Source organism: Chlorocebus sabaeus, chromosome 21 (genome assembly GCF_047675955.1).
Source record: "Chlorocebus sabaeus isolate Y175 chromosome 21, mChlSab1.0.hap1, whole genome shotgun sequence".
Taxonomy (NCBI): domain Eukaryota; kingdom Metazoa; phylum Chordata; class Mammalia; order Primates; family Cercopithecidae; genus Chlorocebus; species Chlorocebus sabaeus.
In genome coordinates, this window is record NC_132924.1 from 112,788,142 (window position 1) to 112,805,751 (window position 17,610).

The following is a 17,610-nucleotide window of genomic DNA, read 5'->3' on the forward strand; positions in this document are numbered from 1 at the left end:
TCACCCCATTACCTTATGTTGTTCAAGGTTTCCAGGACTTGCTCTGGGTTTGAGGACACAGTTGAAATTCCTTGATCTGACATTTAAGACCCCCAGTGACTTGGTTCCAACCCGTCCTTTCACTCACATCTCCCACCACTCACAAACTGTTCTGGCCAGGCGGGTGTCCTTCTTGTCTCCTGTAAATTCCTACTAGTGTGACTGTGGACTGTGGATGGCACATCCCTCTCTCTCCATCACCTGCCTGGATCCTACCCATCCGGGAGGACGGAACTCCTCTGCTTCGCCTCTGCTCTGCACCCCAGGTCCCAGGGAGCCCTTCCAAAACTGAACACCTATCCCATGGATCTTACCTGGCTCCATTCTAATGTGACTTCTAATTGACACTGCAATGTGCACATGTCCTAATTTCCTAAGTACATTAAGATCACTTGAAGGCAAGAACTGTAGACATATAATTTTATCTCACCACAGTGACTAAGGCTGCACATTTTCTGTGAGTGCCACTGGGCATTCAGCAGCTCCTGTCTCCGTGTGGACAGTCTTACCTGTAATATCTAGACTGCAAGTAGGTGGAGCACACAGCCTTGGACACGTGGCTGGCTGAACCAAAGTCGATGACCTTGACTCTGTATGGTTGTCTAGATGGATCCACCAGCATGATGTTCTCTGGTTTGAGGTCAGCATGGATAAGACCTAGGCTTTTGAGTTTCATCAGGGCTGTGGCTACCTGCTGGAGAACTGGGCGAATGTATTTGAGGGGCAAGGGGCTAAACTTGTTTTGCTTCAGAAAGTCATAGAGGTTCTGCTCCAACATCTCGAAGACCAAGCACGTGTGGTTCTTGTGCTGGAAGCATTCGTAGGCCCGGACGAAGTTATAGTCATCGGCACTCTCCGTGCTCAACCGGGCCAGGATGCTCACTTCAATCTGACCTTGTCGGGCATAGGACGGGTGGTTCTTCAGGATCTTGATGGCTACAATCTCATTGGTGCCCCGTTTCCAGCACTTGACCACTTGCCCAAATGTCCCTCGGCCCAAGAACTCTAAGACCTCGTAAGTGTTGGTCATGGAGCACAGCACCTCATGCTGCACCAGCTGATAGTCGCCCTCGCTGTTGGAGCCACTGTTTTTGGAGGTGGCAGTCGACGTGGTGGCAGTGGCGACAGTGGCCCCGCTGGCATTATTCTGAATCATGGGTGGGTGCTCCTCGATGATCTGCACGCTGCTTGTGTTCTCGATCTCCTCGCTCTTACGCTTGAGGCCACATTTTTGGTAGGTATCAAGGAGGCTCACAGTGCTTCGACGCATTAGGTTGTGTGGTCCGCCGAGGACTTGCCCGGTGACAGAAGTGCTGCTTGCTGAGGTGACCACGATGTGCCCGGTGCTTCCTGGGAAGATGATGGTCTGCTCGTAAGGTAGGCTTGGGTTTGGGACCGGCAAGGAGGTGCTGACGGTTGTGGTGGCTGGCTGCGACGGGGGAATGTTCTTGCTCTGGCTATACACTTTGCTGTGGGAGCCGTACCCAGTCATGTCCCAGTTGGAACTCGGCTCTATTTTCAGTTTCTTCACACTACAGAAGGCACTTGATTGAAGGGTGTGAGGGGAGAAAACTTGCACATGTGAGGCCATACCTACAAGGAAAGGAAAACGAAAAGTAAGTATTGGATTCAGCTTGGTATAAGTAAACTCAACAGATCCCCTTCAGTTCTCATCTTGGTTTGGGCCACACAGAATGTTTCCTTCCCACTTGAAAACAAGGTTGAAAAAGTCAATCTATTCCACCCAGAAGCACATTCTGGTCACTGAGTTTGTGGAACCAAGTGGTTCCAGGGTGCCACCTGCCACCATTAGGTGCCAGCAACACAGTTGAGACTCAGAAACAGAATTCCAATATCAGGACATAAGTCATCATTTTTTAAAATAAACATTATTTGTGACAGAAATGGATTCTTCTTCAGTTCTCCCTGGGTTGCTTCCTACTGAAACTCAGGAGGCTATGCTAACTGTCACATACTTCGTTGTCCACGTAATCAGCTCAGCCTTGTGGACAGACCCTGTCAGGTTCACTGGTTTGAGGAAACATCTTCCCAAACAGGCCCCAACACCAGGCCACTCAGGATCTTCTGGATCCTGGATGAACCCCAATTCTAATTACCACCTGGCATCTTTGTCACCGTAAATGAATTCTGTAGGGTTGAGTGGATCAGCAGTTGGTCTGATATTTTTCATTTCAACAGCGTAAAACATTTTATTAGCCTTACTGGTGGGGACTGGGTAGCACAATTTGTGGCACAATTCACTCACTTTTCCTGCTAAATTCATATATCAATACATTTCTCTAGAAAGTACTATTTTTTGTTGTTGTTGATGTTGTTGTTTTTTGAGACTGAGTCTCGCTCTTGTTATCCAGGCTGCAGTGCAAGGGCATGATCTCGGCTCACTGTCACCTCCGCCTCCCAGGTTTCAAGTCATTCTCCTGTCTCAGCCTCCCAAGGCTGGGATTATAGGCTCGTGCCACCACGCCTGACCAATTTTTGAATTTTTAGTAGGGATGGGGTTTTACCATGTTGGCCAGGCTGGTCTCAAATTCCTGACCTCGGGTGACCAACCTGCCTCAGCCTCCCAAAGTGCTGGGATTACAGACGTGAGCCACCATGTCTGACCAAAAGTACTATTATTTCATACCAACATCTCATCCACAATTTAGATAAACTTAGAAACCTATAAGACCATTATTCTGGAACACTTGTACAAATTATGGTGACACTGAAACAAAAATTCATGGAAAATGTATTAAGCAAAAATAATAAGGTGATGAAGAAGGATAACTCCTTAAAAGTTAAAAGAGTAACAAACATTGCCCATCTTCTAAGCCACAGTCAACAAACATTTCTCACAGAAGCCACAAGGAAGTGGAGCGTCTGCAAGCCCTGCTGGTGGTTGGCTAACCTAGTGTTCCTGTCTCTCTGAGCCCCTGGCATTACCTAGAGTGGTTATTTAACATGCTTTCCACTCCATCAACCATCACCCTAGCCCGCATTCTCTCTCAGTAGATGACCCAACTTCCACTTTGTCCAGAAGCCTGAGGTCAGCCTTACTTTCCTCCTTTATTTCCTTCTTCATTTCAGAACATTCCTGAATCTACATCATCCTCCATCCTTCATTCCTTCTCTCCAGTCTGAGAGAAAGAGGTGTTGCTTTTTTCCAATACTAAAACAGTTCCCGATTCTCATGATCCATATTTGTCCCATTTTCTCTTGAACCTGCTTCCACCACTGTTCTTTCTCTCGTAGCTTTCTACTTCTCCCTGCACTTAATTGGATCCAAGTACTCAGTAGGAACTTAATATGGCTGGCCAAATGAATCAATCACCTCATCTTTTTCTTCTGCCTTCATGCGTGTGCACACACAAAAGCCCAATGTGGAAGGCAAAAGGAGTAACAGCCACATTTCCCCCTCTTAATTCTTTCCCTCCTCTCACCTGTGATCAATGGTTTATGCTCCCTTTTCTTCAATGCCCACATCTTAATCCATCTCCCCCCACTCGTTAATGCACTATAGACTCGTGTTCTTGAAGGTAAATGACTTCCTAATTGCCTAATCCAATGGCCTTGTTTCAGCCCGTTCTTCTTAACCTCTGCAACATCTGATACTGCTGACCACAACTTCCTTCTTGATGCTGTTATCTGGACTTCAGTGAATCTGTAACCTCCCCCTCCCGTGTCTGATTGCACATTGTGTGCTCGGGTGGTTCCTCTTTCTCCATTACTATTATTTTTTTGGGACAGAGTCTTGCTGTTGCCCAGACTGGAGTGCAGTGGTGCTACCTCGGCTCACTGCAACCTCTGCCTCCCAAGCAGCTGGGACTACAGGTGTGCACTACCACACCCAGCTAATTTTTATATTTTTAGTAGAGACAGGTTTCACATTGGCCAGGCTGGCCTCAAACTCCTGACCTCAAGTGATCCGCTTGCCTCGGCCTCCCAAAGTGCTGGGATTACAGGTGTGAGCCACCGCACCCAGCCCTCTTCCTCCTTTCAAATGTTGGCATTTCCACCGTTTTGACTGTTCTCTCTGGCAGTTATCATCCATTCAAGCAGTTTAAGCCGTCACCCTCTGTGTAGGTGACCCCCACATGTTTATCACAGGCTGGGCTCTCCCTCAGAGGTTACAGTGATATATTGCTACCTCCTGCTACAATGTCAAAGATGCGCTTCCAAAGTTGAACCCCTTATTTTTTCCTAAAAATCTCACCCTCCATCCTAACATCTCCATGACTGTTCATAAAATATTTTTCTAGTCACTTGGCTCCAAAACCATGAACTATGATGGTTCTTCTTTACGTTCATAGACAAGAAGGTGCTAAGCCTTATTAATTTCTCCTTCCTTCAAAACATCTCTTGCATCCAATTCTTTATTTCTGCTGTTGCTGCCACTTCCATAGTGAATGCATTTATCACTTTCTAGTAGGACTAAAGCAAATCCAGACATCTCATCTACCTGAGCACTCCGTCTCCCTTTAATTTGCCTATATTTGGCCACCAGATTCATCTTTCTAAAACATCTCTGAGCATGCCACTTCCCTCTCCAAACTTCCAGTGGCTACCTAGTGTCAAGGAGATAAAGCTGAGAACTCCACACCTTTACGTGTTGATTCCAACAATCTTGTTAGCTCCAGCTCTACCAACCTTCCTGGGTGCTCAACTTGAATGAAGCTGGTCTATTCGCCGTTTCTAGATTGTCTCTTACACTTCCTACCTTCACACTCTTACACTGCTCCTCTATCTGGCATGCCTTTGCTGCTTTTCTCAACTTATCCAAAGACCAGCCAGCTTAGATTCCTTCTCTTTCCAGACCACTCTAACCCAGTGATCATTCCCAACTCTCTGTTCCTACAGCACTTACCATATGCACCATCTGACTTCAGCCCTGACTTCCTAGGGGCAATTCTGCTAACACCCAGCACCTGCTCGGAGCCCCACCTCCACCCTGGGCCCATGGATCTGCTGAAGGTTGTTTCCTTCTTGCTTCAATCCTGAACTCCGACCTCCACCTACACACTGTGACTGCACATCTGTAGGAATCCTCTTGCCTGACAGGACTATTCTGGCTTGCTTATTCAGAATTCGTACTTCACCCATTTCTTCCCACTGTTCTTTTTGTTCAATTCAACATCCCCCTTATTCAAGAACAACACAGAATATGGCTGTTCCCTATTTATCAGTATCAAGTGAATATCCATATTATTCTAGATGTTGTATAAAACATGGAAATGACCAATTAACTTGGCTTTCAGTAACTTAGCCGCTGAAGAGACAAAGCAAAACAGCCATTTCCTTCATCCTTTCATGTCTAGCCTGCTGCTGATTTTTCAGTCTTGAAGTACCTGGAAGGGGGTGGTCAGAGAAGGCAACAGCAGAAATATGCTGTTCATACATAAAGAAGGTGTTTTCACTGCTTCAAAAAGATCTTGGTGGAAAGGCTGTCCAGGGTGCAGAAGTGGAATTTTACAGAGGGGAAGAGGGTGGCTTATGACTTATTTGTTATTGGCATGACAGCCAAGGGTCATAAAATTGTGGAAATCATCACTGGCTGCCTCTGGTGACAGATGCCCAGGATCAGAGAGGAGGCCTGCATGGCTGGAAACACCCTGCACCACGGCCAGCTGCCTCAGACTCCGGCCCGGCCTGGTGTGGCCCCTGCTGCCCCTTTATGAGGTCAACAGCCACTATTCCAACGACTGGACCCAACGGCCAGTGCAGACGTGTTACCTTTGTTCTGTAGCAGAGGCCACTTTGCTTCAGGCAGCAAAATGCTCAAACAAGATATAGTTAAAGAAAGTCTTTAACAGTAATACTTTTTTAAATCCCTGAAATATCTTCATAAGGAATAAGACACTGTTGGTGGTTTTGTAGCTTAATCTTAAAATAATCTTATGGCAACACACTTATTTCCAAACATTTCTCCTTGAGAGCATTTCTCTGGAACAAACCTTCCTTCCCGATTAGTTTAGCTCTCAGAGAGTTGAGCCCACAACATTTACTTCTCTGTTTATTCAGATCTTAAAGTGGGGGACAATAAAGTGGAGGTACAGAGGGGGACTCGATGTTTTTTTCCACTTGAAAGCAAGAGCTAAATGTCTCCTCTCGTTTCTTTCTGTACTGACCTCTGGACTAGTCAAGGCTACTTCCCGCCTCATTTGTCAATACCCTTTTCAGGAAAAACAGAGGCTTAATGCACATTGTCAGTTTGATCCAATGGCAAGGTCTCAATCACTTTTTAAGTCATCTCTGCACTTCCTGGTTGGCTCTTGAAAGAGAAGGCGGACTTTACTCCTCCTAGGTGAGAGACCACGGAGGCTACTGTACTTGGGAGGGCAGGTTTTCAGCCCATGGGGAGCATGCCCAGAGGAACCCAGGAGGTTACGGTAGGATAAATCTGCCATAACCACACCTGCTCCTAGAGGGGTGACCTGACCCAGACTTTTCCAAAAAAGCCTTGGAGGTCTCCCAAGATAAAATCTGTCAAAATGGCCACATTTTCATTCACTAAAGGACAGGGAGTCACCATAACGTAGAACTAAAGCTTTCAACAAGTAGCGTGCCTATTACCATACTACTCTGTCTCATAAACAGGCTGAAGTCATAAACACCAAAACTCAGATATGCACGGGGTCTTACGTGCTTGTTAATTATAGAGACAAGAGTTCATGTGGCCGGGCATGGTGGCTCAAGCCTGTAATCCCAGCACTTTGGGAGGCCGAGACAGGCGGATCACGAGGTCAGGAGATCGAGACCATCCTGGCTAATACGGTGAAACCCCGTCTCTACTAAAAAACACAAAAAACTAGCCGGGCGAGGTGGCGGGTGCCTGTAGTCCCAGCTACTCGGGAGGCTGAGGCAGAAGAATGGCATAAACCCGGGAGGCGGAGCTTGCAGTGAGCTGAGATCCAGCCACTGTACTCCAGCCTGGGCCACAAAGCCAGACTCCGTCTCAAAAAAAAAAAAAAAAAAAAAAGAGTTCATGTGGATGCTAGAGAAGTGATAAGTAAAAAAAGCATTGAAGAACAAATTTATTAAAATTTAAAACAACTTCTATTATACAACTATATATAAATTCTTCATTTCATATGACAAATGAAAAATAGCACCTATAAAACTGACATTAAAATATATCCTATAGTTAGAAGAATTAAAGTCCATTATTTGTAAGACATTTTTCCTTATTACCATAAAGCTGACAAAGTCTCTCATGCCTGAAACAAATACAGGTTACCCAGACTAAGGGTGCACTTTGATATGCTAAAGGCAATGAGGGTTCTGACCCTTCTTTTAGTTACTTTATTCAAATTCTCATTTTGCATTTACAAAAAGCCTGTAGAAGTAAGTCTGCATTTCAAAATACTATTTTTAAAACATCTGCCTTCTAGCCTTGATTATAGATGCCATTTATGTCTATAAAATGCTACACTTGACTTTATCTGCTATTCCTCAGGATTCTTAAAACACTTATGAGTCTCCAGGTTTTAAAATCTTGAGTATTAAGTACATACCAGGCTCCAGGACAGATGTTTTATGGACAGGGTAAGCATACATCCCACTGCCAGTTGGACATATGCTTATCCTGTTAGGCTAATTCAGTTATTAGGAGCACCCTCTCTACTTTCATTCTTACAAAGGTCCTACTTTGAAAACTGGGAAGTCATGTGATGGGTTTAAGCTTCTGTGATAAGTGAAAAAAATCAGACCCTGACCCCAGAAGTTCAAACCCAGATCTAATTCTCTCTCTTTTTTTTTTTTTTTTTAGGGACAGGATCTCACTCTCTGTTGCCCAGGTTGGAGTGCAGTGGTGCAAACATAGCTCACTGCAGCCTCAAACTCCTAGGCTCACATGATTCTCCTGCCTCAGCTTCCCAAGTAGCTAGGACTATAGGAGCATAACACCATGCCCGGCTTCAAACCTATGTTAATTCTGTGCACCTTTTGGTTTCTCTTTGTCTTAGCGGTTTAATGAGAAATTCATTTGTCTAGGGCTACAAATAATGTAATAATAAGAATACCTAAAAATCTTCATGATTTCTTGAAGTCTTAACTCACACAGTTTTTTAAAAATTTAATTATATTTTATTTATTTATTTTGAGACAGTTTCGCTCTTGTCACCCAGGCTGGAGTGCAAAGGTGCAATCTCAGCTCACCACAACCTCTGCCTCCCAAGTTCAAGTGAATCTCCTGCCTCAGCCTCCAGCATAGCTGGGATTATAGACATGCCCCACCATGCCCAGCTAATTTTTGTATTTTTAGTAGAGATGAGGTTTCACCATGTTGGCCAGGCTTGTCTGGAACTCTTGACCTCAGGTGATCCACCTGCCTTGGCCTCCCAAAGTGCTGGGATTACAGGCGTGAGCCACCGCACTTGGCCAACTCATACAGTTTTTTTAAAAATGATATTTGTTAAGGGATTGGCTCATTTAGTGTATTTTTCCCCACTTATTTACTTAGTTTCTTCATGACTTTATATTTCACAATTAGACGAACTAAAAAGTTGCTTCACATCTGAGTACATTTCCTTTCCATTTCACCACCCCTAAATAAATTATCTACTGGAAGATCAGACTACAAGGATGAGTGAGGGTTCAACTACAATAAAAAAAAAAAAATTGAATTCAATTTCACTGAATTCTAGCAAAGCTCAAGCTCTGATTCCCAGGGAGGTGATCTCTAAAACAGTGGCACCAATTCTATCGGTATATAATATTTAATTTGGGTTTAGCAGATGTAAAACAGATTACCGCTCAGAATCCAGTTGTATTATTAAAGAGAATGGAATCATGAACACCTGATTTTAAGAGGTACTAACTTCCTTACTTCCTAAAATCTTTTGGACACATGCTCTGGCTGAATAATGAGTACTTAATAGATGCTACAGATTTTTTTTTTTCATAATAAAGAACTCAAAGGAAGAATTCCCATATTTAATGAAATGCCATATCTGCCTAATATAGATTATGCACATAAGATATAATAAAATTATAGAATACATAAAAAATATATGAATGTTAGAAATATGCATCCAAATGGACATTTTTAAACACCTAGAAAAGAGTTAATCTGTATAACCCTTGAGAACCCTGGATGACATGGTGATCTAATACCTCAGGGGGTCAAAAAGTACTCGGAAAGTTTCCTTCATTGACATACTAAATAATATTCATAGAGTTTTAATAATCCTGCTTATCAACTTTAAATTTCACAAAGAGTACAAAGATAATTTCAGGTTAGCCCATTCTAAATGACACATTTCCAAAACAGTGTATACTGAATGTCCCTGGGGCTTTTATGCCATTTTCAATCAATGTCTGTTTATCCACTAGTTGTGTAATGTTAAATATATAGTATATTCCACCAGAGCACAGCTTAGGATCAACCGCAAGCTCTACAGAATTCTTTTGTCAATAATGACAATAACATTACTACTGATTGCAGCACTGGGCATTTGAAAGAAATAGAAAAAAATCTGAAATAACATCAATCATCAAGTCTGTATTACGGGTCCTCTATATAAAAAAAGACGAGGGTTGAGCACAACAGGAAACACAAAGCCATTTAAGACATCGTCACTGACCTAAAGGAGTTTACAATCTCATGGGGATTGCCAAGTACAATGCAAATTAAAAAGGACAGCTGGTAATTCTAAGGCAACATAAACAACTTGCCAAAGTAAACACTAGAAGTTCAGAGGCAGGAGTCACTATGCCTTGTGGTCAGGCAAGGTTTGAGAGCAGAGCTAAGACTGAAGCTGCAATTAGAAAGACGGGGCAGAAGGTTGGTGCTCTCAATCCTGCGAACTGGGTGTACTTCAATACACCAGGAGAGCGACACTCATGGTGGGAGCGGCCAGCACTGCGGTCTCTGTCCTAGGAAGCTCAGGCTTTGCTTGGAGACAACTGAGGTGTGTTTGCATGGTGGCAATACAATAACGAATGCTAACGCAATAAATAACCACCAGCATGCACTGTGTACACAACTACCTAGTTATCCAGAATTGTCATCTTCTGATAACTTCTATCTTCTAGAAGTAATTTCTAAATACTCAGAGAGCTGGGGGGAAACCCAACCATGACAGCCGCTCACCTAATTTCTCCTTTCGCCTTCTCTCTCACTGGCTGCCATCTAACACATCACTAACAAGTGGCAGGTGACTGTCCTGACTGCCTTTGCTGTCTATACATCAGACTCCAGGTGTTTACTCGATACAACAAAAATACAGCGTTTGCCTGTTTTAGAGATGAGTAAATGGAGCTTTAATTTGTCCAAAGTCACTTTGCCACTGCTAGCAGGACTGGGATTTGAACTGAGGTCTGCCTGATTCTCAAATCCATGCCACCAGCCAAACTTCTTCATTCTTTAGGTTCTCAGACTAGAATCACCAAACAACGAGATGAGTCCCACACCAGCCAAAGCAAAGATGAGGGCTGGTAAGTGAAGGAAGACAGATTGAAACTATAGGACACAGCTGACTATATGTCACCTGGTAAAATAGTGGATATCAACAACAATGACCCTAAGTCATCTCTCATTTCTATATCTTCTGGTTATGACATTTGAGAAATATAACCATAAGAAATGATTAAAATAAAATACATTTACCTATTTAAAGAGGTAACCGCTGCTTATCTGATGCATAGGGGGTCAGTGCAGAGAACTGGTCTTGAGTAAGAAGAGCTGGGCTAAGGGACCTTGGGCAGGTTCTCAGCCAATGGGCAGGCTGGTCCAGAGGGGTAAGGAGGACATGGACAAAGGAACTGCCTGAGAGAATAAGAAGCAGCAGAAATATAAGACTCTGCAGAGGAAAAAAAGTAAGACATGCTGACAGATGAGATGTGAGAGCAAAGGAGAGAGGGGACTAGAATACATTTGGGGGTCAGAAGGAGTGGGGCTCCATGAGTGAGAAGGAAGATGGGAAGTGGAGTTAAAGGGTTGGGGGAGGTGAGAATGGAATCTATTTTTAACAAGTTGAATTAAGAGCACTAACGGGATATCTACGTTGAAATGTCCAGTGTTCAGCTATTCATACTGAAACTCTGAGGCAAGAAATTGCTTAATTTACTGAAGTGTCAGGAGCTAATGGTCTTTGCTAATCAGCACCCAGTTCCTAGTTGCTAGGCTGAATTGTGAATGACGATCACCCACTTTGAAAAGAGAATGGAAATCAATAGGATGGGCTGAGCCTGCATGGGATTAATTGGAAGGGGGAGAGAGCAAGGTGACCCTGCACTAGTTCATGGGTAAGGCCAAAGACAGAGGGACACAGCCAAAAGACCAGCAGGACAGAATGAGAAATAGCAAATGGGGAAAGGAGCTAAATCAAAGGTTCATGCCCCAAAGGGCCTAAGAGAATGGTGCTGCGGACGGTAAGAGCACAGGTCAGCCAGAAGAGCTCGGTTTGGGGCAGATTTTATTTTAGGCATTAGTAACAACAAAGAGGAAATGTTCTATATGCAACAAGAAAAAAGCCAGGTTAGGGAATGGGCTTGGGCACAAGGTCCTGGCTGGAGATGTGGACCTGAGGGCTGTCTTCGACACCTGGGTGGAAATGGAGGCCCCGTGAGTAAAGCTGTTTCCCAGGAGAAATGCTGTAGAAAGGAGAGCAGATGGCAAATCAAGTAATCCTTGGGGGCAGGAACATTGTCAAATAGTATGAGGAGGACAGTATGAGTCACAGGGAAACATCAAGGATGAAATGATGATAAACACAATTAAGGGATTGATCCAGGAGAAAAAAAACAGAGAAAGAGCGGCAGAGCCTGGCTGGGAATGAGCCAACAGCCCTCTTTTCCCACAGGGTCAGGAGCAGGGAAAGAAGGGGTGCTCTCCTGGGAAGAGAACCAAATGCACCATGTCATGCCTCCTGCTCTTCCAAGAAATGTGGTTCTCTTAAGAACTTTCAAAATCTTTTATGTCATCTGCCTAGAATCTGCAAATGCTACCATAAGCTCTGTTTCTTTGAGAAAACATCCCTTTCCTAACATTTGCAAATTCTCCACACATCTATCTACCTATTGACTCATTATTTGTCAGAGTTACATGTTCAGACTTAATTCTCTTTCTGCAAGCTGCTAACTTGGCCCCAAATAACTCCTTTTGGTAACTCTGCTATACTGCTTCAAATGAAGCCATCAACCGCTGTGGGTGAGCCAGCCTTGCCCTGTAGTGGGTGAGTACAGGCAACTCATAATTGTTTATCTACAGGACATGGTGTCAAGAGCTCACAAGTAATCTGAAAATTCCCAATCCAATCCAGTGCTGAAGCAAACACCAATAAGACACAAATGCTTTTTCAGTTTCTTTCTCCAGAAAACTGATGGGATCAATGAAAAGAAAATAAAACAACTCAAAGAATCCTTTTTGAAACAAGAGTTGCATTGGCTAAGTTTTTTTGTTTTGTTTTGTTGTGTTTTGTTTTGAGACAGGGTCTCACTGTCACCCAGGCTGGAGTGCAGTGGTGCAATCATAGCTCACCGTAGGCTCAACTTTCTGGGCTCAAGAGATCCTCCCACCTCAGTCTCCCAAGTAGCTGGGATTACAGGTGTGCGCCATCATGCCTGGCTAATTTATTTATTTATTTTTTTATAGAGACGGGGTCTCCCTATGTTGTCCAGGCTGGTCTCAAACTCCTGGGCTAAGGCGATCCTCTTGCCTCACACCCTCAAGGTGCTGGGATTACAGGTGTGAGCCACTGTGCCTGGCTGGGTTAAGAACCTTAATTATTTAGAAAAACACAAAACACCACTTTCTAAACATAGCGTATGAATCTGCCAGGGTTGCGGTACCAAAGCACCACTTACTGGGCAGCCTAAACAGCAGACGCTGTCTTGTAGTTCAAGAAGCTGGAGTCCAAGACCACGGTGTCAGCAGGGCTGGTTCCTTCCGAGGGCTGGAAGGAAGGGCCTGTTCTAGGCCTCCCTCCTTGGCTCGCTGATGACTGTCTTCTCTGTGCGTCTCTTCACATCACCTTCCCTCCATGTGTATCTGTGTCCGAATTTCCCTTTTAATAAGGACATCAGTTGTATTGGGTTAGGGCCCACCCTGATGACCTCACTTTAACCTGATTCCTTCTATAAAGTCCCTACCTCCAAATAAAGTCACATTCTGAGATACGGAAGGTTAGGAATTTAAGGCATGAATTTGGGAGGGGGGAGACACAATTCAAACCCTAACAACAGTTTTAAGGAAACCAAAAGCATTTTACTAAAGTATAATTTTCTCAGGTTAAATAACTACCACATGCTAAAAGAAGTCTCTTCGGAGATAAGACATTTCATTTTGTGCTTTCTCTATATCTTGCCTCAAAGGACCTATAAGTTCATTTCAATTAGTCTAATATCATAGATGGAAACAAGTAAAAGCATAGTGTCTATTTTAAATTAAGCTCTGCATGAGTTGATGTTACAACGCTTCTGAAAAAGGCCATACAGGAAAGTACCTCTCAATCTACTGAGGGGCAACTGTAGTCACTTTGGTATAAAAGAGAATAGGGGCCAGGTGCAGTGGCTCACACCTGTAATTCCAACACTTTGGGAGGCTGAGGTGGGTGGATTGCTTGAGCCCAGAAGTTCAAGACCAATCTGGGCAACATGGTGAAATCCTGTTTCTACAAAAAACAAAAAAAAAATTAGCCAGGCATGGTGGTGCACACCCGTAGTCCCAGCTATTCGGGAGGCTGAGGTGGAAGGATCGCTTGAAGCTGGGAGGTAGAGGTTGTAGCGAGCTATGATTGCACCACTGCACTTCAGCCTGGGTGACAGAGTAGACCCTGTCTCTGAGAGAGAGAGAGAGAGACAGAGAGAGAGAATTGGGAGTGGCTTATTAGTAACACATAAACTAGGTTTCCAGTTCTGATTCTGTGTGTGTCTGAGGCAGAACCTAAGTAGGCTCCCAAAGCCACCTCAGGAGTGGCTGGCAGCAGGCGGGCAAGGTCAGGCCATCCCTCTTCATGCCCTTCAGCATCGAGGAGGAGCCCTGACTTGGTCCTTCCTCACACACCCTCTCTCACCTGCCATCCACATTGTTCCATTTTCAACCCTGCATTTTCTTTCCAATGGAGGATCTCAAGAAGACAACCTTTTAAATAAACTTGATGGGATGAAAAAGGCAAACACCCACAAACTATAAAAACAAAATCAGCTGTACTTCTGGTTTCAACCCAGAGGAATTCCATTTAAATCCACGTTTTTTCAAAGATCTAGAAGGCTGCTCACTTGGTCCCTGAAATGTTCTAAATAAGGATGGTTAAAGTTTCAGCAGTACTAGTTTTCAGGTGTTTGAGTCACAAACTTTTACGAAAGCACCTTCCCTGAATTTTTCAGCCACTTCCTAACATGGCATACTAATGTCCCTCCATTCACTATTGGTTCAAAATCCTCACTGACCACCTCAAGAGACAAGTTAACCCGACCTGCAGCAGATAGTGAGGCCAGGTGTGTGCCTGGCAACGCAAGGTAAGCCTCATATGGACTTTTCCTATCCTTTAGAAATGTTTGGTAAAGTCTAAATCAAGACTAAAAATCTGGTAGGCTTTTTCTTTTTTGTGCAAAAGTGAATTTGTTAGCCTTAAATATCTGGTACTATGTTAGTAATAAAATAATGCGTTTTACTAACTGTACACCCATTTCCTGCCCAGTCCACAGCTGAGGTGCCTTTTTGAGCTAACTCAGGTTCTACTTCAGAAATGTTTGCTGCACACAGAATCAGAACTGGAAATCTACTCTATTCTTTCCCATTTTGGTGGTGTTGTCACCATGTCACTGCTAATTTTTTTTTTTCCTTTTTTTTTTTTTGGAGACAGAGTCTTGCTCTGTCACCTAAGCTGCAGTGCAGTGGTGAGATCTCAGCTCACTGCAACCTCCACCTCCCAGGTTCAAGTGATTCTCCTGCCTCAGCCTCCCGAGTAGTGGGGATTGCAGGCATGCGCCACCATGCCCGGCTAATTTTTGCATTTTTAGTAGAGATGGGGTTTCACCATGTTAGCCAGGCTGGTCTCAAACACCTGACCTCTGGTGATCCACCCACCTCGGCTTCCCAAAGTGCTAGGATTACAGGCGTGAGCCATCGCACCTGGCCCTCATTTTCATTTCTACTAAAAACTGTGTAGATTCTATTACTATGTGTCCCCCAACCAAATGATATGTTAAGTCCTCACCCCTAGTACCTGTGAATGTGATCTTTTTTGGAAATTGGGTCTTTTCAGAGGTAATCAAGTTACAATAAAGTCATTAAGGTGAGCCCTAATCCCATATGACTGGTGTACTTATAAGAGGAGACACAGGCATATACACAGAATGGGGACCACACAGCGACAGAGGCAGAGACTGCAGCAATGCAGCTGTAAGCCAAGGGGTGCTCGGCATTGTTGGGAGCCATGAGAAGCCGGGAGAAGGCAAGGAGGGGATTTGTCTGGAGTCTCCGAGGGAACGTGACCCTGCCAACTCCTCCTCCAAAACTGTGAGAGAAGACATTTCTGTTGTTTTAAGCCACCTAGTAACAGTTTGTGTTAGTTTGTTACAGTCACCCTATGAAACGAGTACCCTCTGCAAAATAACTCAGGATGTATTTCGTTGAAAAGGCATGTCTGTACTCAAGCTATGATAAAGTATTTATAACAATCGCAAAGTGGCGCTGGCCAAATGGCAGGTTGCCCTCTCAGCCTCCCAGCCTGTGTCTGTGGCCTCTTGGTTGAAAAGCAACAGAAGCATCTACAGCTTTACTCCCACGTTTTAGTCTTAATTCCTGCCAGGGTACTATACACCTCCTCTTCTTATGCAAATATATTTGTTCATTGTGATTGAAGTTTGACTTCAAAACAACAAAATTTCTAAGGAAGGCATCTAAAGTTCGATCTGTTCTCATCAGCGACGTCCACAGTTAAGAGGCCACAGACGGCACTTCCTCAAACCTGCCTTTTCTAAACCTCAACTTCTTGCTGAGTTATATAAAGAAACCAGGACAAAGGGCCGCCATCTGGGTTCTGCTCTCAGTGCAACACCTGTTTGCACACCCCTTGTACTCATGTTTATGTATTTCTTTGAGCATTTCTCTCATAGGCTGTTCTCTAACTGCAAAGAAAACTTTGTGAAAGATGTTTTGCAGACACAGTGATGCCAGGGAGGCGAGATGCAGATAACCCTTTCCCCTGGGCTCTCTTTAAATACAGGATTCATTTCATCCCCCTCTTAAAGCACAATAATCCATCCTTCTTACTCGATTTAAATAGCAACTGCTATTTACAACAGGAGCTCCATGTTACAACTCTTTTGTTTCTTGGAGAATTGTTTCATTCCCCTCAGTTGCCTTTAACTGACATCTGACTAAACTCAATTAGGGATCACTTTGGGAAAGGTACCACCTCCACAACTCACAGGGAGAGAGAAGAGCAGGAAGAAACGAAAGGAAGAAAGCTGGAGTGTGGAGAAAGTTGGCAGGGATGCTGAGAGGAAAAGGAAAAAGCAACTACAGATGAGAAAAAGGTGAGAAGAGAGAAGGCAAGTGAAATCATATTGGGAGCATACTCACAATAATAAAGTAGCATTGTAATGTGCTTTGTAAACTATAAAGCACAATAAAAATGCAATGCACTATTATTTGCAATATTTAAATAGGTGCTTTTGTGTGTGTGTGTGTTTGTGGATATGAAAATCAGCTGGTACAGGGATCCTCTGGCAGGGCAACCAGTGGCCCATTCTAAGCTGTGCAAATTAAAGTGGGTTCTTTGGTCTGTTGCAAGGACATTTTTCTACTGTGAGTCACTGTCATCAAGCCAGTCCTGGCGTTATTACCCAACAACTCCATGGCACTGAGCCACTTACACCCAGTGCTGGGAGGAGGTGACCACTCAGATAATACTGGTTCTTGCAGTGGGGCGCCTTCCTCCCGGCGTACATCTAAGACGTCCGATAGCTCTCCTGTATCTTGCTTTAAAACAGAAAGGATGGCATTTGGTGATGTAGGCCGTCCCTCTCTTCCTAGGGGTCTGTATTCCAAGAGCTCATTTTCAGATTGTTTCTGCATTCTCAACAACTAGGTCAGATGCCAGTGCTGCCCTTTCTAAATGTGTGATCTCAGCAAGTTACTTAACCCCTTTCTGCCTCTATCCCCTCATCTTTAAAGTGGAGACAGTAATATTTCATAGGGTCCTTGTGAGGAGTAAATGAACATACATATATAACATGTATAATATATAATATATGACATATTATATATAACATGTATAATATATAATATATGACATATTATATATAATATGTATAATATAGATAACATTTGATATGTGTGTGTATATATATGCACATATATATACATACATATATTTTACATATACACATACATATATATTTTTTATATATATATATAAAAAAAATAGTGAGTCCCTGATATGGTTTGGATCAGTGTCCCCACCCAAATCTTGAATGGTAATCCCCAGTATTGGAGGTGGGGCCTGGTGGGAGGTGACTGGATCATGGGGGTTGCTTCTCAAGAATGGTTTAGCATCATACATCTTGGTACCGTCCTTGCAATAGGACTGAGTTCTCTTGTGAGATCTGTTGGTTTAGAAG

At 43.7% G+C, this 17,610-nt stretch overlaps 1 protein-coding gene across 4 annotated transcripts in view; it reads right to left on the reverse strand.

The window, feature by feature from the left end:
- HIPK2 (homeodomain interacting protein kinase 2) overlaps positions 1–17,610 on the reverse strand; it is a 220,526-nt gene that overhangs the window by 158,158 nt on the left and 44,758 nt on the right. For all 4 annotated transcript variants that reach the window (XM_007983125.3, XM_007983123.3, XM_007983126.3 and 1 more), the window contains exon 2: positions 549–1,632. In XM_007983125.3, coding sequence (XP_007981316.1) covers positions 549–1,632 — 1,084 coding nt within the window. The remainder of the gene's footprint in view (positions 1–548; positions 1,633–17,610) is intronic.